This window comes from Rattus rattus, chromosome 14 (assembly GCF_011064425.1).
Source record: "Rattus rattus isolate New Zealand chromosome 14, Rrattus_CSIRO_v1, whole genome shotgun sequence".
In the NCBI taxonomy this organism is placed as follows: domain Eukaryota; kingdom Metazoa; phylum Chordata; class Mammalia; order Rodentia; family Muridae; genus Rattus; species Rattus rattus.
In genome coordinates, this window is record NC_046167.1 from 55,976,960 (window position 1) to 56,002,301 (window position 25,342).

General features: G+C 39.9%; 1 protein-coding gene across 1 annotated transcript in view; it reads right to left on the bottom strand.

Annotated features, from left to right (window-relative positions):
- F13a1 (coagulation factor XIII A chain) overlaps positions 1 to 25,342 on the bottom strand; it is a 209,230-nt gene that overhangs the window by 87,059 nt on the left and 96,829 nt on the right. The window contains 3 exon segments of the mRNA XM_032884627.1: positions 7,716 to 7,823; positions 11,190 to 11,223; positions 11,225 to 11,299. Of these exon segments, the coding sequence (XP_032740518.1) occupies positions 7,716 to 7,823; positions 11,190 to 11,223; positions 11,225 to 11,299 (217 nt within the window).

A 25,342-nucleotide genomic window follows, 5' to 3' on the forward strand; every position in this document is an offset into this window, starting at 1 on the left:
CTTACAACATACCAATGGAAGCTTTATCTCCCCCTTCTCACAGGTGGCAAGGACTCACATCCCTGTGTATGCACAGATAATCTACTAGTAATTTCCTCCACTACCATTGGGAATACTGACCAGCAATTATATAAATAAGGCACAGGAATGAAGAAAATAGTCATTTTTACTTAATCATGCATTTTGGTAAATGCATGTTTAAGAAATAAGGAATACACGAGGAGATGTGAAAAAGCTCTTTCATGGTGGAAGGTGGAAGACAATGAACACGGTCTTTCTCCATAGTCTAAGAAAGGGGTTTTTGTATGCTTTACAGACCAAAGAGAAATTTGGGTCTTTCCTTGTACAAAACTAAAATTTCAAACCTAAAAATTCAAACTTCAAATCTCCAAATGTTAGAGGCTATACCATGGCTGGTTGTATAACCAGAGAATGGATTTTGTACATCAGTTTCTTACTTTAGAGTTTATTTGGAATGGGCAGGTATGAAATCCTTACTTTGAGCAGATCTTAAAATGTAATCTGAATATTTTTAATTGAGGCTTATTGCATGAAAATATAAAATGTTTGTTCAACATACAAACTCAAGATGGACCAACCGAAAGAAAGGAAGAAAGACAAACACAAAACAAAACACTATCCCCTGTGGAGTTGCTTGGCAACATAGCAAAGTAGTGATGATATAATTGTGTCTTTACCGAAGATAGAAAAATATTCTAACAATTGAAAAGTAAAGGGAGAGAAAGATGGACCAGGTGAGAAGAGTTTTATTTTCAGTTGATCTTGACAGTGGCTCTGGGCTTGAGGATCAGAAGCCGCAATGCTGTTTTCTCAAAGGTCTGAGGAACCTGAGATCTCCCTGCAGCATGGTCAGTTTGATTTACTAGCTGTAGTTCCAACTTTTTTTTAAAATAGCACTAAAGACTACCCAGACCATCGATTGGTAGAAAAAGTTCAATCTTCAGCTAATTCCCTAAAGGCATAGTCAGAGCAAGGCATTAATGGGGATTAATGATGGCATCGTAGCTCGATATTAGCAAAAGACTGCAGTTAAAAATAAATGTGCACACCTCAAGGGAGGCTGGGCAGTCTGGACCGACAGAGGTGTGAAGCACTGGAATTCAAACTATGTAACTTTATTGATGTTTGTTTCTTCTTTTTCATCGTCCCAAATTTCCCATCAATTTAGCCTTAAAAAATAAACATAATCGAATCAAAATATAGGGACCCAGATCAAAGGACTATAAATGTTGAGACACCATGGGACAACTGTTAGTTGGGCAACCTAATGTTGTCTGACTAGCAACGTAAGCAGTCCCGGAGGTGTGTATTTCAGTGCCCCTCTTCCACTACATTTCCCTCCAGTTTACTTGGTAATCAGTTATCTGCATACAAGACTCACTGTGGATAAAGGCTTTGTGTGAATGACAGCAGGGCTACTTGTCCAGCTCTCCCACTACCCTTTGATCCAACAGCTCCATACTCCATATAAACCCAGACAAGTGTGCAGTTAAACTGAAGAAGTTTTGTTGTTGTTGTTGTTGCTCCCATATGATCCTATGCTTATTTCCATCAGAAAATCCTCTGTGTTGCATTGGACTTTCCATTTCTTTGTCTTTTCCATGACATTATAAGCACTCTGAGGGAAAATCTCTGTTTGGTCTACCACCGTTCCCCAATGCCCAGATACTTGTTGAATGAATGAGTAGAGATTGAGGTTTTACCAGTGTCAGTAACATCACCACCATTCCCACCACTGTTCCTACTCTCACCACAATGACACTCATTACTACCGTCACTATTGCCACAATCACTACCATCAGCACATCCACACCACCACAACCCTCATCCTCACGTAATTCTCCTTTCATACCCTTACCTATCATCATCATTACCATGAGCACTACCACTCCCCACCATTACATCATCATCACCTCCACCAGCACCACCATCACTACCATTCCCATCCTCAACATCATTGTTGCTATTACCGTAAGCACTATCACTATGATATCACTGTAATTATCATCAGCACCACCACCATGGTTACCACTACTGTTACACTAAGCTCATACTCGCTATCATTGCCACTATAGTGCCAACACCATTGTTGTCATCATCATTATCATGGTCCTAGTACCATAGCACATTTGGCATCTAATCCTCTTGTAGAGCTCTTTCCCATTGACTCTGAGACTCAGATCTTCTGACTCATGACTTTCTTCACTTATCCCTCCTTTTGAAATCCACCTATTCTTAGGGACCTATTCTTTTCTAGGTGACAGCCACATAACTCGATACAGTAATTGTGCTATTGGCAATAATACGTTGGCAGAGATGCTCTGAAGCAATATGGTTTGAGGAGAAAGGACAGTGCCTGGTTCCAGTTCAGCCACTTATTTCCCATATGACCTTGAATGAATGACATCACTTCCAAAGGCTTCTGTTTTCTTATCTCAAAGACTCTACCGAGTCTTCAAGGCCCTGTGAGCTGATTTTGATGTAGATCTTCTATAGACAAAGGCAATATGCGTGTGGGCAGGACATTTAGGGCTTGAATAGTGACTAAGCAGGCAGGTATCTGCAGTAAGAGAAGCCACTGCAGCAGCAGTAGCTGCATCCTCTGGGGAAGGTGCCAGAGCCCAATCAGTCATGGATTAGAAGCAGGCTTGACAGGCAAACACCAGCAGTAAGGACAAGTTATTGTCACAGTGGTCCCCTCATTCCAGGACTGCTCTGTTCTTTTTACAACCCATCATAGCACAGATGGTTTTATTGTTAGGTCTCAGAAACCATGTCCTCTGAGGTCTCAGAGACCTCTGGAGTTGTAGAATCCATGCCCTCTGGGGTCTCAGAGCTTATGTCCCTTGGAGTCTCAGATCTCGTATCCAGATGCTTCATTATAATACGTTTTCATATGGCACAGCACATCCTTAACTTTTCCTATCAAGTCTCTTGGAGGGTACTGTCACACCAGAAACAAGGTGCACAATGGCTTTTGAAAGGGAGGAACTATAACTTGGAACAAATTTCTTTGTCTAATTTCCTGTTTTCCCCCTTTTCTCTCTTAAATGAATCTATAATATAACATTAGTAAAATGTAGCATTCAATATTTAGGTGATTCTAAATAAAACTTCATCCGTGTGAGCCCATAACATTTCAAGCCTAGTCCCCAGACAGCAAGATTATAGGAGTTTAGGTTGTTCTTTCCCTTGAGAAAGGTCAATGTCTCCTGACTTCCAGATGCTTATCAATTCTCCCCATGTTCTTATCAAAGGGAAACAATAGCAAACAAAAATAACAGGAGCAGATACTGAATATATAAAAGAATGAAGAAGAAAATGTTCATTTGAAGAACAAAACAGATCTTGCTAACAGTGTTTGGTTGTTTGAATATGCTTAGCCCACGGGAATTACACTATTGGGAGATGTAGCGTTGTTGAAGTAGAGGTGGCCTTGTTGGAGAAAGTGAGTCACTGTAGGAATAGGCTTTGAGGTCTTATGCTTAGCTCCACCCAGGGTAGAAGATAGTTTTCTCCTGGCTGCTTTCATATCAGAATGTAAAACTCTCAGCTCCTCCAGCACAATGTCTGTCTAGATGCTGCCATGTTCCCTGCTATGACGATAATGGACTGAACCTCTGAAACTGTAAGCCAGCTTTAATTAAATCTTTTCCTTTATAAGAGTTGCCACGGTCATGGTACCTCTTCACAGCAACCCTTACTAAGACAAATGGGAATTTCAGGTGTTTGGCTAAAGAGAAAAAGCTTCATTCCAAAAAAGGAAGAAGCATGTCCTGGAATTAAGTGCTCTTCCCTGATTCACATGGCTAACAGCAGAAGCAGAGCCAAGGCTCCATCTCCTGACACAACTACAGGCCCTTTTGTACAAAACAACCTCCCTGGTCTCTTCAGCAAAGCAGGAAAAACAGAATTGAATGAAGCCTACTAGGCAGGCATGAAGAAGGTGTTACCTCCATTCTATAGGTAGGGAAACCGAGCACAAAGTCCATCTTAGTTAGGGGGATTTATACACCAAGGAACGTTTGGCCATATCTGGAGATATTCTTCAATGTTTCAGCTGGCATGTTATGGCCTGTTCATGAAATTTTTGAGTAGAGGCTCAGGGATGCTGTTGAACAACTTACTACAAACACCATCAGTACAGCAGCCCTCCGAGGATAGATATACTGTACTACAAAGATTGTTTTTATCTGAAAGTTGTACACTTGAGAGTCAAACTCGTATTATTTGTCATTTGAAAACTTGTTATCATCTGTGTTCCTTTAGCCTCACACATAGCCAGTTTCCTGCAATCTCCTTGCCAACCTATCTGCCATGACCACAGGAAGCCAGTTCGTCTTTGGGGCTCCAGTCATTACTCCTATGCTATATTTATGCTTACTGTACTTTCTTCAGATGCCCAGACAGAGCTGGGCTGCTCCTCCCCCATGGCCTCTGGGAACAGCTGCATCAGGAAGGTTCTGCCTGCAACGACTCCATTGTGTATAAACTGGAATTTTTATGCATAGTCTGTGTGGTCCTCTGGAAGGGTTTATAGGCCGCATGCATCTACTGGAATCTATGTGTGGACTCTGGTCCTCTGGAAGGGTCTGTAGACCATATGCATCTCCTAGAATCCATGCCTGGACTCTACAGCTCTCTGGAAGGGGTTGCAAGTCACATGCACCTCTTAGAATCCATGCATGGTCTGTGTGGTCCTCCAGAAAAGTTTACAGGTCTCGTGCACCTCCGTTCTAGCACACCTGTTTAGCGGCAGGGATGAGATGTATTTGAAATAGACATAGAAACTACCCGGGGCATGAGGCCAGCTCAGAAGAACAACATGGCCATCTAACTGTGAAGTCTGATTTTGACCAGATTCATCCAGCTTCAAATCTGTTCTTGCCGTAGTTTCCAAATGAATCTTTTCACATTTTTTTAGGGTAAATCTTTAACAGGGAAATTAGAAGGTCTGCCCCCTTCACACACACCTTTGTTCTTTACTTTATGCTGAAATTCCACTGTGTGTTTCCAGTGATCATGTAGGGTCTGTCCATGTGATCAGAAAATAGTTTTTTTTTTCTATGTATCACCATCTCAGACAGTTTTGGAGGTGCAGTGTTTTAGCTTTAGAAAAAATCACTGCAGCTGAACGGATTTTGGAAAGACTCACAAAAGCTATTCTGAGGATTAAAGGGGATAACAGAGGTGAAGAGGTTTTTCCAACTATCGAGCTTTCTGTACTATGAACAGTGGCATGGGGAACTAAGGGGAAGTGGAGATATCACTCCAAATTGCTCAGAGCAGTACCTCTGTCCTTTAACACTTAAGGTCATCCCTTCCAGAAATCAAACCAAACCCCAACCACACTATTCTCTATGCAGATTCTATCTCTCCTGTTCCAGGCTGTATAACCGTGATGATCATTTTCCAAATTCGAACTTTAGATAGAGGCTCTCTAGAGCGAATGACATTTTGAGGCAATTTAAATTGGTGTTATGCCTGGTCAGAGTCAGCCACAGACAGCGTGGGTTAGATTGTCTCCGTTTGCTTTCCCTCTAGGCTGCTTTGGTTTGGCCTGCGAGTTCCACCTTTGGTGGAAGTACACACAAAGAGTGCGTGAGGTCAGGTTGACGACTGTGTCATTTTAGAATGCTTAAGAGGGAGACAGTTCACATCTCATCACTCCTCCATATTGCTTCTCTCTTCCCCGCAACACATCATGGTTGCTTCTAAGGGGAACTAAAAAGAATTAGAGACTAAGGGAACAAAGAAGAAGGGTGACTTCTTTTCCATCTAGAAAACATAATGAACAGATGCGGGTCCAGTATGTGTTGTACAAGGATGCTCTACGGAGATTCCCAAAGGCTTTAGGACCAATCCTCTTTTCATCATGCCATGCAAACAACAGCAGATAGCAAAACTGCTTATTTATTTCATGTATTTAAATAGACATGTTTATTATTTTGGGGTTAGTGCTTGAGCACCCCTCCCCCAGGCTTCACACACTTTTAGGAGCCCCTCTAAGCTTGTACCACAGAGCTGTGCCTCCAGCCCCAAGCCATCTTCAGATGTTAGGGTTTTGTTTTCATTTTGTAAGATCCGGCACATCTTAAATTTCCATGTAATTTAGTTCTTTTTTTTTTTTTTTTTTTTTTTTTTTTGGTTCTTTTTTCAGAGCTGGGGACCAACTCAGGGCCTTGCGCTTCCAGGCAAGCGCCTACCACCGAGCTAAATCCCCAACCCCTGTAATTTAGTTCTTAATAAAATCAGAATCACTATTTTTAGCACCTAGTCAGAATATACACGTTATATCTTCCCTGGCCTTGTAATTATGTGTCAACAAAACTGATTTTATTTGGCTCAAAAGATGCACACAAAAAAAGAAGAAGATAAAATTCCTCCAGGGAGGATTTGTTTTTAAGATGTAAGGGCATTGGCAGTATAACCATGTTCTACATTCAATCTTCCTATGAAATAAATGTGACCTGCTGCAACTGGACCAGATGGGACACTCATTTATGCACCAGTGATTGTCTGAGTGCTAGGGATACAGAACAGCTTAGGACCAGGTAGTCCTTTAGTTAATTTCCTATCCTGGTCCTACCCTTCTTAGCCATGGGCTTCTAACTCCGCTTTCACTGTTCTGTCAGGGGATTGCTGCATTCTTGTCGATGTTTTGGGATCTCCTACAGTGAATCGTGTGAAAGGGAGAATGCATTCACACATGGGGTTGGTGGACCTAGGTTCTGGCAAAAGCTTTATCACCAACAAGCATCCACCATCTTGTTTTCTTGCCTGTGAAAACAGCCATTCACTTATTTTAGAATATTTCTGGGGTGAACCAGCACCCACTTCATAAGAGGTCAAGCGCAGCAGTGTGGTCCCATTGCAAAGAAACTAGGATTTCACTGAGTATTTATTTCTTTATAAAAGATCCATTTTTATTATTTGTCTATGTGTGTTAGGGGTGCTGTACACCTGAGTAGGTGCCCTTGGGGGCTGGGAGAGGGCATCAGATTCCCTAGAGCTCAAGTTACAGCCACTTGTAGGCTCCCTGATGTGAGTGCTGGAAATTGAACTCCGTTCCTCTGTACATACTCTATACTGAGTCATCTCTCCAGCCCTAGCCATTTATTATCCTTATTGTTTCCACAAGTGTAAACATGGAGAAAAGTCATGTCTTAGCTATCGGTCTGTATTCTTCTGTTTGACTGACTGATCACTTGATTACAGTCATTAGCATTTTTTGTCATGGTCATTTCTTAATCCCCAGACAAGAGATTCTTAGCTGCTCAGGGACTGGCAAGATGGCTCAGTGGGTAAAGGCACCTGGCACCAAGCCTGACAACTTGAGTTCAATCCCGTGGACACATAGTATGGAAGAGAAGGACTGACCCCCACAAATCCATACACATGCACGAACCTACACATATACACATACACATAAAATAAATATATAAAATATGATAAAAAGATAAGCATTTAGTTGTTTAATGATATCTATTATCTCATGTGAAGCAGCTTTGAGTGAAAACTTTCATTTTGTAGCATATGGAAAAGAAAGAGAATTCAAGAACCACCAGGCACCCTGAACTCAAACCTACATGAACGTTAAGTCACCGTTTATTCCAACATCGTTCTATGAACTAACTTCTATCCTGACTCCAATGGCCCCCACACGAGATTTAGTCATGGGCACTGCCACTTACCATTGCTGACCCAACTCGGCTGACTTTGATGGGGTTCCCTCTGCCAGAAAGGTCCATCTCAGCTTTGTCCATCACATACAAGCAAGCGTCCAGGATGCCGTCTTCAAACTGTTTGGGCGATAACGATGAGACGATTGAATCTCCACTCAACTAGACAAGATGAGCAGCGTGCAAAAATAAGATGCGGCCACAGCCTACTGCTTACAAATGCGGAGGGACCGCCTGTAACCTTTAGCATGAACTACTGAAGAGAAGGAAAGAATACATCCTTCTTCTTCTTTTTAACCTTTCAGCAAAGAAGAACCATAAAGGGAGCCGGAAATCTGAACAGAACCAATAGAGAGCCAATGTAATCAAGAACCACATACTGACTCAAGAGGTTTTAGGACACTATAGAAGTTCATTAAGATCCTTCCGACAGATAGATGTCCCAGGGCACAGTGATTTCTCAAAGTCACTTGGAAGTCTTAGAACCTCAAAAGCAACTAGTTTCTATTTTCTGTTTTATTATTATTATTATTTTTTTTTTAAGATGGCTGTCTGTTTCCTAATGAGAGACTGTAAGAAAGGACATGGATTTGGGTGGGTGAGGAGGAGGGGAGGATCTGGGAAGAGTTGGGAGAGAGGAAACCACAACCAGAATATATCACATGAAAAAAATCTATTCTCAATTTAAAAAAATAAAAGACTGTAAATGACTGTCAGGTGTGTCACAGGAAGGCGCACCAGCTGCTTTTCTTGCATGTAAAGCAGGAGGAGACCTCATGCAGTGGAAGTCTTTGATACCCTGCTTTAAGAGAAGGTGATTTCTAGAGCCTGGAAGGGCAAGCATTTTAGAGCAGTATTTTAATACATGGTGGGGGTAAGGGTGGGGCTAGGAGCTAGTTCAATTTTCTTGGAAAGAAACACTCCTCACAAGTACTTCTAGAATTTTCTTAAAACAGAATAAAGGTCAAATTTTAAAAGAATTAAAATGACTGCATGAGGACATTTTAGATCCATTGTACTATAAATATAGTAGAAGATTCCTCTCAATATAGAAACATTGGATATTATTCATCCAATTATTAGGACACAAACTACAATCTTAATGGCTAATTACTATGTAATTGCTTATCAAATCTAGCTAGAGAGCTGAATGTGGTGTATCCTAGAGAGCTGGTACATACAAAACAATGTGATTTAGGCATACAAATAATTACATATATATATACATATATATATGTATATATATATATATCTCCCATTATTTTGGGTCTTACCAAACAGCTTATTTCAGTTGTGTTAGCCAGTAACCATAGCATTAATAGCACCATCAGAGAAGTTCGTTTCCCTGCATCTCTGCAAACAGTGAATTTGTTCTGTTATTTTGTCAGAATGATCTAAGTAGATGGCCTTGCTGAGTAACGATGCTGAGCCCTTCTTACTCAAAGTCGCGCTTGCCAAGTATAACCTGACTGTGCTGGGATGCCAACCTAATTCTTCTTGATTCCTTTTTGATGACTTTCCCCCTTTACTAGCTATCTATACAGCATCACATTACGATCATCAATGGCCTCACACCTGGTGTAGTTTGGAAATGTTTTAGGTCTTCAGGAGAGAACCAGTGAGTTGATAGACCCCTTAGGAGTGGTTGATGCTAGGTACTGAAGTCACAGGAGCACTGACTGCCTTGGGAAGGGATGGATGCAATCTCCAGGAGTGAACTGCTTCTCTCTAGAGCTGTTGTTACACAACAATGCTAGCCTATAGGTCTAGCCTGTTATATGCATTCTTAGTTTCCCCTTTCTTTCTCCATGAAGTTGTACTGACATGAAGGGGATCTTTGCAGAGGTTGACCATATGGAACTGCCCAATCTGAGACTTTCAGCTTCCAAATCAATGAGATAAATAAACTCCTTTCCTTTATCAAGAATCCAACCTCAGTTTTTCTTTTATAGCAACAGAAAACAAAGGCAGCACCTAAAGACTAGGTCATGGGGACTGGTGGCAAGGGTAACAGACAATCAATATTAAAGGTTGCTTGTCACTTAGAAGAGGTAGGATGGTGATTAGAGGGCCAGACATGAATTAAAAAACAAATCAACTAACACAGACTATAATTTTGACAGGACATCAGAGATGCAGATAGGTAAGCCTGGATACACAATGTAATACTTAGAGGTCTGAGAGAAGCTAGTCACTAAACTGTGGATGGCAATAAAAGTTCCTGATGGGACTGACAGTTAGACTATGTGAGAGACACAAGGAGATTCCATATGGACATCAGGAGCCACAACAATATCATGGGACCTGCTGTAGTCAGATACAAAGAAATCTCTCCCCTGACACTCAGAGCAACAATGCTTAGTTCTAGGCATTTCTAGCAGACTCCTCTGAGGGATAAAACACTCATTCCTTTCCTGTTGGTAACCAATTACTGTGTCTAGATCATGGGACATGTATGTATTTGTACAAACAGGGCAAAACTTCACTTAAACCAGTGTCAAAAATACTAAATTGAAATAGTTCGAATTGGGTTGGGGATTTAGCTCAGTGGTAGAGCGCTTGACTAGCAAGTGCAAGGCCCTGGGTTCGGTCCCCAGCTCCGAAAAAAAGAAAAAAAAAGAAATAGTTCAAATTATAATATCTTAAGGAATTACTGTTATCTACTTTTGCCCCTAAATAGTAATTTGAGATTGCAACTGATGGGACCACCTCTGGTTATTTTCTGAAGAAATATAGGTGAGACATCTTTGGAATATTCTTTCCTTAGCAATTGTTGTTAATAGACTCACTCATACTTTAAAATATATACATGGCTTTTCTCTTTTTAAAATTTCTTTCATTACATTTTTGCTTATGTAGTGGTGTGTATGTGTGTGTGTGTGTGTGTGTGTGTGTGTGTGTGTGTGTGTGTGTGTGTGTGCGCGCGCGCGCGCGCATGCATGTATGTCAGAGAGAGCAGGGGTAGGGAGTGCCCATGTAGGTTTAGGGAAATTTGGGGGGTGTCAGTTTTTTCATTTTACCTTGGGTCCTGTACCAAACTCAGACTGTTTTGTGGTGAGTATCTTTACTCACTGAGCCATATCACTGGCCCCTGATACTGTTTTTGAAAGTATTCCTTTAAATTTGGCACACCCTTTGCTATATTCTTTTCATTAAAAATATCTCCATAAGCAAAAAGAAAAAAAACAACTTTCAGCTCATTTCAGGTTGAGTAATGGGACTTCATGGTTTCTAAGATGCCAGGGTGTAGCTCGTGACTGCTGTGTTAGCCGAGTCTCCGGATCTCAACATTTGTAATAAGAGAAGATTGGTGGTTCCAGCCGATAAATTATGCAGTTGTCTCTAAGTTCCACTACCTGCACTCTGTCTTGAGTCTCAGATCCCAGCAGGAAATTATGCCTAATATCGGCACCCACCTGCAGTAATAAATGACAAAAAATATTAAGGAAAAATGTCCTTGACGGTGACGAATTTTAAATGGCTCACCTGGCCATAGCTCCAGCTTGCCTTGATGTCATTGGTCCCCATAAAATATCAATTCGATGTCATTTAGGACGACTCTTCTTTTTCTTTCATCATCCAGATACACAGCCGCCCTTCTGCATCAGGATGGGAAACACAGTGACTTTTAACAACTACCTTTTTCCAAAACCCTGTAAGTTTGCAGCATTGTAGTTGAGAGTCATCTAACCTAGAGAAAAAGATAAGTATTCTGTTTCAAAGCATAGCTCATTCCCCCAATATTTTAGCCACAGAGAACATAATTCAAAACCAAAAGATCAAGTCTGTAATGGACATTTGTCAGCAAAATGCTGACAAACTCCGGCTCTGGATGCTTTGAAGCACAATTAAACTGACATGTCTCATTAAACATTCTATGATACGGGTGCTCCGTGGACTCACAATCAGATTCCGTGGTGGTGCTCAGGCAAATTTCCAACCTGCGGAAGTGAAAAGTCGCTCAACTGAAAGGGATGTCTGAAATAAATCTGGGCCATGTGGGAGGGTGCGTCATTTGCTAGCCCTCACTGTGGTCCACTGGTTTGAAGGAGGAGGCAGGCTGTCAGTTATCTCTTAATGAAAAGTCCTTGTGGACGCATAGGTAGGTGTGTGAGCCCAACAAGCCTGTTCGATTAGCTTCAACCATTGCAAGGCCTTTCTAGTGCCTCTAATCTCAAGAAGGCCTTGATGCCACCTACTTAGGCATCTGTCTGGTATATATTCCCAGGCTTAGAAAAGCATCTTCCACAGTGGCAGGATCATTCTGGTGTAGACAATACTCAGGTAAATTTGCATTAACTCAAACAGGGTCAATCCTGTCTCGGATTGAGGGTAAGGTCTATTGTGTCTTTCTGCTCATCTTCAGTCTATCTATTAGTCCTTAAAGTTATGTCCTCTTTATTCTCTGGTCCACTAAAAAAGTCTCTGTCTTGTGTAGTAATGCTCAGCTCTGGCCGAACATTACAGTCACCTGGAGAGATTTACCAATGAAATTCTCAAAATATAAATAAATAGATAGATAGATAGTTCCTTATTTGATGTTAGGACTTGGATTTTAGGTGTGCCCCAAAGACCCTTGCATTACCAGCTTAGCCTGTGGCCTGTGACAATATCAGGAGATGGTGGAGTGTTTATACATCAGGGGCTTGAGGAAGGAAGTGAGGTCACTGAGAGTGCATTTGAATGGGGTTTTGAACCCTGGTCCTTTTCTCTCTTTCATTTTCTGGCCGCTGTGGACAGGTTCTTCATCACACACTTTTGCCTCTGTGTTCTGCCTCACCACAGCCCGAAGGCAATGGTCCAAGTGACCACAGGCTAAAACTCAAACCATAAGTCAATAATAAACCTTTTTTTTAAAAAAAAAAAATGGATTTGTCTTGGGCAATTTGTTTCTGCACTGCAAACTGGCTAACACACCCATGCTGTACTTTGCATCAGTTAAGTCTGAACCCCAGGGTGGGATCAGATACAGACATGGGGAGTTTGTTTTGTTTCTTAGCATCCCCCAGTGATTCCCATAGCAAGCAAAGTCACACCCATCACTCCTCCAAGAATGGCTGAAAGACAAGCAACATCAGTATCCTTGGTAGCCTGAGAAAAACATCAGTCCTCTATCATTTTGTGTCCCCTCCCACACCCCTTAGTCTTGGAGAGTCAGAGTCTACATGACAACTGATGGGATCATGGGGGAATAACAAGCACAGTGGGGTCTGACAGGGTCTACTTGATCTCCATCCTACCCTCTCCTGAACTTTTCAATAAAACCCCTGGGAATTCCTACGTGTAGTTTCCAGCAATTTCTTGTAGCCTTTCTTCCCAGTCTTTGCCTCTTGCTTCTCATTGTCATGGTTCTCGTACACACACACACACACACACACACACACACACACACACACACACACACACACTCCATGATTTCTGTTCTCTACCATAAAGACCCCATTTCAGGATCCTCTGTTCTTGCAGTTTCACAAAACTATTACACCCAGTCTACCTGACACATCTTTATGGTAATCAAAGTAATATTTAAAACAAAGGAAATATATTATATTTAATTGTACATTTAAAACTTCTTTTGTGTGATTAAGTATATGCCAAAACTTTAAAGCATGTGAAAATTGAGAAATATCTCCAGAGACAATTATTACTTATTTACAAGTATTAATACAAAATTTTCCTGTATGCAAGAATTTGATAAATTGAAAAAGACTCTCAAATATACAAAACAAAATTAAGAAATGAGAGCCAGTTTGTAAAGGGGGAATTGCAAATGGAAGACAAATACAGAAAACATAATTTATTAAATAGTAACCTCAAACTGTAAAATAATAAAAGTGACATTTATAATAAGCATATGTATAATAGTGGATTTAAACTTAAAAGACCCAGTGTCAGCTAATGTGCCATACTGCCAATCTACTGATAAGATTGTAGCTACAGTATTTAAAAAAATTGGCAACTGTTTCATTGATAGAGACCTAGCTTCAGTATAAAGCTTGGATCTATCTATCCAGTGAAAATATTTCAGAGGTGCATCAGAAATATTTGGAAGAAATACAAAAATCTTGAAATGTTTTCCAATTTTCCTAGAATATAAGAAACATTTGGCCATTGAATTATACTTGAAAGAAACTTTAACTGTAAGAGGAAATGTGTCTGTAACAAAGCAAAACTTAGCTGTGGAAACAAATCAAATGTGAAAAATGTTCAGTCAGGTGTGAAAACCTGGATCCATATACTTCCGTTATTACTATATATTGCTTGAAAAGACTGAAAATGCGTTTGTATATATGTACACCAAATGAAAATCATTGGGGAATCCATAAAGAACACCATAACTGTGTCCAGAAGAACTGAGAAATTCTTGGATAAAAAAATTCAAGAACAAGATAAATATGAGAAAAGGTATAGTGGTTTGAAAGAAATGGCCCATAAGCTCATGTTTGAATGTTTTGTTCCCAGTCAGTGGAACTGTTTGGGAAGGATTAGGAGTTGTGGTCTTGTTGGAGGGATGTATAAGTGGGGGTGGACTTTGATATTTAATAATCCCAAGTCAGAGTCCATGTTTTTCTCTATCTATCTATCTATCTATCTATCTATCTATCTATCTATCTATCTATCTATCTATCTATCTATGCCTGCTGCCTATCAATCAGGATGTAAAGCTCTCAGCTACTGCTCCAACATGCCTGTCTGCTTCCCACCACGATAATGATACACCAACCCTCTAAAACTCTAAACAAATCCCCAGTTAAATGCTTTTTTTATAAGAGTTGTCTTGGTCATGATATCTCCCCACAGTAATATAAAAGTAACTAGAACAAGAGGAAAAATAAATTGCTATTTAAAAAAAATATTACAACATTGGGTCAAGAAACATGAGACTAGGCTGAAACTTTTCTTCCTGAAAGGAAACAAGGAAATCATCCAAGATCCCGGGGGTTATGACCGAGGAATAGCTAATGCTGGAGAAACAAAGGTCATTGTAAAAGGGTAGAAGACTTCAGATATTTTAGAATTAATAATGATTTTAAAGTGTATTGGCCATCTTCATAAAGTACTAGGAAACAGCTTACTAATTTGAACACAGAGAAATCAGGAAAGACTGAGAAACTAACATGCTAATATAGAAGAAATGATAGAGTTATAGATGGCTATTTATAACTCCCAATGAAATTATAGGAGTAAGCTTATGGTATCATTAGCCCAAAGGAGAGCTTTAGAATGGATTACTAATGCAATAGAATCATATTCTATTGATTAATCTAAACATCCATATCTATTGATTGAAGACATGCTAGGCATGAGGTAGGAAGCGTTTTTACACCACCAAGAAAACATTCAGAATGTTTGAGACTGAATTCTATCTAGATATTTAAATATAAGTAACTACTTAGCAGAAAATGCCAAGGGGGTTACAAGCACATATTTTATGACTAAGAATATAGTATGTTTTACATGGCAATGCTGTTTTAGCAATGAGTTTATGGTAAAGAAAATAAACAAATGGAGATGACTGTTGAAAACATACCAAAAAGTTCAAATTATAAGCACTGTTTTGAACAACAAAAAACCTCTAAAACACATTTTAGATTGGTAAAATTTGGCTAAGAACTGGGCAACCAAGAACTCTTGTTGACTTTATTATCATAATTCTATAGTCATGTGGTTAACACCAGGAACATACTCAGAGATGTGAATTTTCCATCTTTATTATTTTCTGAACATCATAAAGTGTTTTCATGGAAACTAAAGCAGTTATGATGTCACTAGGATATAACATTATGGAACTACTACTGTATATCAAGTTGGTCATTGGAAGACATGCAGTTGTGTGCCACAAGACATGTGTGTGCACAGATACACATGAATCTATGCATGACATGGTTGTTGTCAAGTCTGGGAGCTATGTAAATGGATTTCATGGTATTAGGTCTTCTGCTTTTGAGTTTGTTTGAAAATTTTGTATGATTAAAAATAAGCTTTCCCAATGGGTGTGAAAGAGAACTTCAGTAAGTGAAAACGTTCCAAAGCTTCTAATTAGAGGTAAAAATTCAAAAGATTTAAATTCATCAATGCAATCAAAATAAACTCAACCAACATGCCACTCAGACTTTAGAATCCTGAATACTAACTCAAAATGTTGACTGAAACAAAGAATTTGGAAAAAAATTACTGGAACAAAATTTTTTAAAAACGAAAAAGAAAAGAAAGAGAATGTGGAAGATTGCTTCTGACTTTGGCAAACTTTGGTTTACGGGGATTTAGTAGACGTGCAACAAGAAGGTCATTGCATGTACTTGTTTCAGGGCCATGTGGCCTTAGATCTTTGTTGTTTCCTTTAGAGAAATGTAGTCTGGCAAACTCACTGGTCCAACAATGAGTGTCTTCACAGCTTTGCAGGAAGAGGAAAATCTCTCATGGGAAGTTGAACTAATTGTTCTAGAGGCCTCACCTAGATGAGCCCAATTCCAAGACCTAGAGAACAAATGCTCATCTCTGCATGCCATAAGGTTTCCTGGTTCTAACTTACAGAGTCTTACTGTGACTGCAACTAACTGAAGCAGGGTTATAATCAAAACTAATATTGGCATGGAGACATATAACACCTAGGTGTACATTAGATCTTGATATAGAGAGATGGTTTTTAAAACCTTTGAGCAATGATTGATCTGATCACTACTTGGTGTTATGATTACTGCTTGTCCATATGGTAAAGAAGTTTTTGTGACATCTTATTCACCTGTGACACGAAAGCATATTGACAGGTTTAAGATCTGCATGTGTCTCTTCCTATCGATTCTTAGCTTCTTCAACATGTTCCACATAATGCCACATACAGAAGCAAAACCCACATTAAATGTATGCCAATACAAGTTCCCTAATAATCAGAGAGATACAACTTAAAATAACACTAAAATAATCATGATTTACCAGTTTATCATCAAATATTGAAACAAATGCTAACACCCGATAATGATAAGGGTAAGAAGAAATGGGTATCATCACATATTGTGTTTGTTCTATAAGACATGGTGCCTTTATTAAGAGGTTGATTATAGTTTTAAATTGTGTGTGTGTGTGTGTGTGTGTGTGTGTGTGTGTGTGTAGAGAGAGAGAGAGAGAGAGAGAGAGAGAGAGAGAGAGAGAGAGAGAATATGAGAGAGAATACACATTAAAGTAACTACCAGAAAAGGAAAGGCCAGGAGAGAACTTCAGAGCTAGAGATGGAGGTAGTGAGATATCATTTGGGAGCTGGGAACTAAACTGTTGTCCTCTACAAGAACAGTATGTTCTCTTAACTATCAAGCCATCTCTCCAGCACCAATACCATAGCTTTTTAAAGGAGCAATTTGGTAGTGCCTATGCAAATTTTAAATGTGAACTTACCACTAATATTAAACTATATGCTATTTCTGAGTATCTATAGAAACATATTTGTATAAAATGTATGTACAGCATTCAAAACAACATGTTATCTAAATCACTGTAAACAATAGATATGAACTGGTATAGAAAACTCTCCCGGATAAATAGTATAGGGAAGCAAGGAAAGTATGTAACAATATTGTGGTTAAAAATCCAAATGCTTAGCTAGGCAAGAGGCAGAGGCAGAGGCAGAGGTAGAGGCAGAGGCAGAGGCAGAGGCAGAGGCAGAGGCAGAGGCAGAGGCAGAGGCAGAGGGCAGAGGCAGAGGCAGAGGCAGAGGCAGAGGCAGAGGCAGAGGCAGAGGCAGAGGCAGAGGCAGAGGCAGAGGCAGAGGCAGCAGAGGCAGAGGCAGGCTGGATATCTGAGGTTGAGGCAAGTCTAGGGCTACACAGTGAGTTCCAGGACAGTCAGGGATCTATAGAGAACCCTTACCTTGGGAAAAAAATCTGAAATATGTATACAGTTGTTTTTTTATGGATAGTTTCTAGGACTGGAAAATGGTTACTTGCTTTTTTGTCATATGTGTGAACGTATGTACATATTCTAAAAGACTGTATATTGCATTAATTAATTGTCAATTAAAATGAAAACCATTAAAATATATTAAATGTATTAACATCAAAATATTAATAGTTGTTCTCTCTGATTTATAGATATAACAGAAACATGGTGAAACTAACAGAAATTATGAACCAAATGGATTTAACAGATATCTATAAAACATTTCATCCTAAAACAAAAGAATATACCTTCTTCTCAGCACCTCATGGTACCTTCACCAAAATTGACCATATAATTAGTCACAAAACAGGCCTCAACAGAGACAAGAAGATTAAAATAATCCCATTTATCCTATCAAATCACCATGGACTAAGGCTGATCTTCAATAACAACAAACACAACTCAAAACCCACATACACATGGGAGGTGACCAACTCTCCACTTGACGATAATTTGGTCAGGGAAGAAATAAAGAAAGAAAGTAAATACCTTTTAGAATTTAATGAAAGTGAAGTCGCAACATACCAAAACTTATGGGATACAACGAAAGCAGTGCTAAGAGGAAAACTCATAGCTCTGAGTGACTTTATAGAGAAATTGGAGAGAGCATACACTAGCAGCTTAACAGCACATCTGAAAGTCTAGAACAAAAAGAAGCAAATTCTCCCAAGAGGAGAAGATGGCAGGAAATAATCAAACTCAAGGCTGAAATCAACCAAGTAGAAACAAAAAGAACTATACAAAGAATCAACTAAACCAGGAGAGGTTCTTTGAGAAAATCAACGAGATAGATAAACCCTTAGCCAAACTTACCAGAGGGCAAGATAGAGCATACAAATTAACAAAATCAGAAATAAAAAGGGAGTCATAACAACAGAAACCAAAGAAATTTTAAAAAATTACCAGATCCTACTACAAAAGCCTCTATTCAACAAAACTGGAAAATGTGGATAAAATGGATAATTGTCTAGATAGATACTAGAAACCAAAGTTAAATCAGGATCAGATAAACCATCTAAACAACTCCATAACTCCTAATGAAATAGAAGCACTCATTAAAAGTATCCTGACCAAAAAAAGCCCAGGACCAGATGGTTTTAGTGCAGAATTCTATCAGACCTGCAAAGAAGTTCTAATACCAATACTCTTCAACCTACCACACAAAATAGAAAGAGAAGGAACACTACCTAATTATTTCTATGAAGCCACAGTTATACTGATACCAAAACCACACAAAGACCTTACAAAGAAAGAGAATTTCAGACTAATTACCATTATGAATATTGATAAAATTCTCAAAAACCAAATCCAAGAACACATCAAAATGATCATCCATCATGATCAAGTAAGCTTTATCCCAAGGATACAGAGATGTTTCAATATACAGAAATCCAGCAACGGAATGCAGTACATAAACAAACTCAAAGAAAAAAACCACATGATCATCTCATTAGATGCTGAGAAATCATTTGGCAAAATTCAACAGTCTTCTTGTTAAAAGTCTTGGAAACAACAGGAATTCAAGGCCTTTATCTAAACATAGTTAAAGCAAACCAGTAGCCAACCTCAAACTAAACGGAGAGAAACTTGAAACTAGACTAGGCTGACCACTCTTTCCCTACTTATTCAACATAGTACTCAAAGTTCTAGCCAAAGCAATTAGTCAACAAAAGGAGTTCAAAGAGATACAAATTGAAAAGGAAGAATTTAAAATATCACTATTTGCAGATGACATGTTTTATACTTAACTGACCCCAAAAATCCCACCAGAGAATTCCTTCAGCTGATAAGCAGCTTCAGCAAAGTGGCTGGATATAAAATTAACTCAAATAAATCAGTAGCTTTCCTCTACTCAAAGGACAAATGGGCTGAGAAAGCAATTAGGGAAACGACACCCTTCACAATAGTCACAAATAATATAAAATATCTTGGTGTGACTCTAAGCAAGCAAGTGAACGATCTGTACGGCAAGAACTCCAAGTCTCTGAAGAAAGAAATTAAGGAAAACCTCAGAAGTTGGAAAGATCTGTAGAGACCCCGTGGAAAGATTAGGCACACTCCCTAGTTGAGGGATGGGACCACTCACTCTTCTCAAAAAAGTTAACCCAGAATTGCTCTTGTCTAAAGGAAATACAGGGACCAAGAGTGGAGCAGAGACTGCAGTAAAAGTCATCTAGAGACTGCCCTACCTAGGGATTCATCCCATATGCAGCCATCAAACCCAGACACTATTGCTGATGCCAAGAAGTACTTGCTGACAGGAGCCTGATATAGCTGTCTCCTGAGATGTTCTGCCAGACCCTGACTGATACAGATACAGATACAGATACAGATGCTTATAGCCAACTATCAGACTGAGCACTGGGAACCCCAATGGAGGAGTTAGGAGAAATACTGAAGGAGCTGAAGAATTACAATATCAACCAACCAGATGCCCCAGAGCTCCCAGGGACTAAACCACCAACCAAAGGGTACACATGGATGGACTCATGGCTCTAAGTGAATATGTAGCATCAATGGGAGGGGATGCCCTTGGTCCTGTGGAGGTCTGATGCCCCAGCATAGGGGAATTCTAGGTTGATGAGGCAGGAGGGGATGGGCAGGGAAACACCTTCATAGAAACAGAAGGAAGGGGTGGGATTGGGGGTTTGGGGAAGGGAAAACAGGAAGGGGGATAACATTTAAAATGTAAATAAATAAAATAACCAATAAAACATTTTAAAAAGTAATTTTAAAAAGATCAATAAGGCTGCAATTATCAACGTCTTCGAGTCTTCATTACCTGTCATATTACTGGAACTTATGTTTTCCTGTGTCATTTTCAGAACGGGATGGATTATGCCTGAATTTCTTATTTTTCAATGGCATTAGAGGAACACTTTTTCTACTTCTTGAAGATGGCCCTTGACTCACTGCAAATTTGATCATTTATTAAACAAATATATATTTAATATCTGTCATACACTTTCAATATTCAGGAGGCTTTGGCAGGAGGATTGTTAGTTTAAGACTAAGATTGGGTCACATATAAGACTTCCGCTTTCAAAACGCACAAAGAAACTATTAACCCTACCCAACCAACTCACTGAAACTGGTGAAGATTAGTACAATGAGAAAGGGACTACATTAGAGCCATTTTTCACACAAGGGAGCTGAGGCAGGGGCCAGGCAATTGAGTTTCCCAAGGCCACAATGCTAGTGAGATTTGAAACCAGGATTTGACTGTCCACTGTCTTCCAAACCACCAGTGCAGCAGGCCACTGTCTCTGGCACTCAGCACCATGGTAAGGAGGGCACACACACCCAGTAGGAAGTGAGTAAATGCCTGTTGTAGATTTGAGAGATGAGGACGATGTCTTTAGCTTAGACTGTGAGAGAGGTCCAAGAAAATAAGAATTTACCATTGTGCTGTGAGTTACTATTGATGGGGCGTTATAAATCTGAGATCTGTGAACAGGCAGAGTTCTATGATCCACACCAGGATAACCTGACTTAAATCTTACCTCAAACCAGGCAGCCATAATCATGAATCCTCAACAAGGCAAGGAATGGGAAACCCCAATTTTAATTTTAAATGTGTTTATGATTTTTAAAGAAGATTAAAGGTAGAAAGCTGCACTTTACGTCCCCTGTTTTATTCAGTTCTGTCCCTTTAAAATACAGCTGTTCAAAAATGAATGATTAAAAAAAAAGGTACGTCACTATGGAAACTCCCCAAACTCAATATTTTAGAAAGGATAATAAAAATAGGGAAATGTAATCATATTTCTATTTAGATATTTCGCTGGAGGTGGTTGTTTTTGTTTGTTTTAATATTTGGGATTGGTTTCAGAAGGGGAATGAGTTTTATCAGTTCCAAGAGAAATTTGATTTCTGTTTAGCCAAGTGGACACTGTGAACAAGGAAAACAAACTAACAACTAATCTTTGTTCTAGAAACCCCAAGATTTAGACTGCTTGATGGCCAGTGTGCACATGTGAGAGAGTTTTGGGTGAGGACATAGAAAGGCGAAGTTAGGAGTAGGCGTCTAGTAGAATCAAATGTTCTCTTGGGTCTCCAAAGAACTGGGTTCTAAGTAACTTTTGGCAAAGGACCGGCCTTGAGATTAAACTTGGAGGTAAACAGATTACACAGGGCGCCACTGGAGGATGTGACCCAGTCTCTCCATTTGTTTTCCCTGGCAGATGTGTCGCAGGACACCTCAGCATGCTCTGTAAATACTCACCCTTCCAGGGTGACTAACAATGTACACGTGGCAGCAGTAAAGAATGACGACCTCATTTATTTTACTGTTCCTTTGCTGAGAATTTTGAGGTAGTTAAAAATAAAAGAAAATTGTGGGCTGCAAAAAATTTAAGACTCACATATAAGCCTGATTTCGGGCATCCCTTTGGACATTACCACTGGCCTCTCATCCAGAATAAGGAATACTTTAAGACAGAACATATAAGGACAAATGCCAAGTGCACTGATTTTTAGTATCTATATAGCCCCTTTGGGAGAAGGAGGCCATCCATCAGTGTGTAGGTGGAAAAACTCCTGATATTTACACGCTCTTTTAAAGTTAAAGCAGGTCCCATATCTGATACCACTAAGAATATGGGTTTAGCAAGACAACAGCTGAAGGAACAAAGAAACCATGGTAGTAGAAAGGCATTTCCATCAAGGGTTGGTCTTGCTTCTAATCCTTTAGGGATAACAATGTCTCCAGCCCTTCAAAAAGACAAAGGATAATCAGTCACTCTTTCAGAGAAGGCATAGATTCACAGGGAGGGTCAAGACACTTTTGGCTGACCTCCCTTTTATTGCTTGGCGTCCCTTTTTTGTGAAAGTTGAGGTGAATCACAAGAGGGATCAGTCTGCTGGCTGTGTGCCCTGCAGGCATGCTAGAGATAACTTTTTGCTTCCGACAATGGAACACACCAGAATCATAAAGAAAGGCATTTCCAGAATCTGGTCTTTTTATTCTGGAAGATCCCAAACCACTTAGATCTTGATAGTATACTGTAGCCATTCAGGAGTCCTTTGTCTTATATCTGTTAACTCCAGTATAGAAGGGGACCAATGAGACTCTAGAGGGTCTTCAGTGACAGGGCCATTATCATTCTCTGGAAACATGGCACATGATGCTATAGCATGCACCAGCTTGTGATTTTATTTGGTGTGTGCTACTTTGTTGGTTTGGCTGGTTGAGGACTTTTTAGTTTATGTGCCTTCAGAAAGTGAACTATTATTCATGAAGCAATTGTACAAAGAAAATGTCAGGCATTCTTTGCTTAGCCTGTATCCTCTGAGGGGACCTGTGTCTGTACCAGCATGGTTTAATTTCTTTTCTTTTCCTTTTCTCCTAAAGAAGAGTTTTCATCCCATCTTATAGCTATCAAACTTGTTTTCTTTCTGAGGGTTTGTATGACATTCCAATATTGACAAACGGTTATACAGAATTGTGTCTGCTGGCCATCTAAATGTTTCTCTAGGTACAGATTCTAGTTGACTTTCTATTATGATAAAAAGTGTGACAAAAAACAACTCGTGGGGGAAATGGTTTACTTTTTCTACAGCCTTCTTCTACTCAAGGAATTCAAGGTAGATACCTGGAGGCTGGAGCTGGAGCAGTTCATCGCTTGCTGGCTTCCCTTGGCTTGCTCAGCCTGCTTTCCTATACAACTCAGAACTACCTGCAAAGCAGTGTTCCTGCCCATTCACACATCCATCATTATTCAAGAAAATGGCCACCAACACACACACACACACAAACACACACACACACACACACACACACACACACACACACACACATCTCACAATCAAGTCTGATAAGTTTAGGTTTGTGTCAGTTGACAAAACTCTAACCAGCCCAAGAAATGGCTTCTGTCTTAAAATACAACAGTTGCTATAAATGGATCCAGACACCCAAGTGTTTGTCCCAGTTTGTTTCTAATTTTCTATATGACCTTAACCGATTCATATGATGTCAGGAGGCCTGTTTCCTTTTTGAAATATGAGCATCACAATTTGATCTTGGCCTCTAGGTGTGGTGATCATTAATTCAGCTGACAGATACTCCCTTAGCTCCAATTCTGAGCTTCCAGTGAATGAGGGCGACCCTATCCTCTCCCCTCCTCTTTCCTTTTAGTCTCCTACTCTCCAATTCTCTTTTTTCACTCCCCTCCCTCTTTTCTTCTCTTATATCCATTTTGTCTTTCCTTCCTTTTTTGAAAAAAAAAAAAAAAAGCTCATCATGTAACCAAAGCTGGCCTTGAACTGGTAACTCTGTTTCACCTTCCCAGCCTTCTGCTGGGATTACCCTTGAACATCACCACACCCAGCCAAAGGTCACATTTTTCCAAACACATGAGCTATGAAGATATAATCTGTGCGCATACTTTGAAGAGTGTGAAAATTATGCCACAGAAGTAAACACAAGCCACATTCATGAATACAACTCTAGACTAGAGACTTTCATCCTCACCCCTCCCAGAACCACCTTGTAGAATTGTTCCTGTGAGTTGCCTGGGGTCCCTTCTGATTTCAGTACCACTTGGAATGATGCTCACTTGGTGTAAAAAGAATGATGATTTAGATGGTGGAATGAGTGATTTAGCTATCTTTCTTACCTCATTAATTCCAAGCAGGGCTCATAGAGGTTCACAGAGACTGTAGCAGCAATCATGGAGCCTATACGGGTCTATGATAGGTCCTCTGCATACATGCTATGATTGCTAACATTGTGTTTCTGTTAGGCTCCTAACAGTGTGAGTAGAGGTGTCTCTGACTCTTTTACCTGATCATAAGAGGGTCTTTCTCCCAGTGGGTTGCCTTTTCCAGTCTTGATATGAGGGTTTGTCTCAATTATATCTTGTTATGCTGTGTTGGTTGATATCACTGAGAGGCCTGGTCTTTTCTGAAGGGAGACAGAAGGGCAGTGGATCTGGGAGAGAGGGGAGGTGGGAGCTAGCTCGGAGGAAGCTGTGGTCAGGATGTAGTGTTAGGAGAAAAGAATAAAAACAGAAAAGAAGGAATGAAAGGAAGGAAGGGAAAGGAACAAAGGAAGGAAGGAAGGAAGGAAGGAAGGAAGGAAGGAAGGAAGGAAGGAAGGAAGGAAGGAAGGAAGGAAAAGGGAGGGAAGGGAGGGAAAGGAAGGGAAGGAAGGAAGGGAAGGAGAAACAAAGAAACAAAGAACACTGGTATATTCTATAACCAAAGTAGAGCCTGAAGCCTCAGAGAATGGAAGCTACCTGCATGTTCCAGAATTTTCCCACAGGTCCTGATGCGATTGCCATGGAGAGCTTGAATTAATTAGCCGATCTACAGGCCATATTCTGTCTCTGCTTTGTGGACATTTGAGTCTACTCAAACACATCATTATAATCTACTGAGAGCTGATTTAGTAACTGATGTGCTATTGTGTGGTAGTATTCTCAGGGATGAGTGAGGTACTCAACTATACTGGTACTGGTCGCTCTGTCTTTGGCTCCAACTTGATCAGAGGACCCTGTTTTATGCTCTTGTCGGGCCGTGACTTATTTTAGCAGTATTTTTTTTTTACAATTGTAATTAGATTTTATTGACACCTCACCTGTAAAATCCTGTTAGTACCTCTATGAGGGCAAAGTTCTGTCATTCTTAGTGCCTGTCCCTAGTGCTGAATTAACCACAGAGACCTTAATATCTGCTAATTAATAAACAATATTGTTGTTATAATAAGC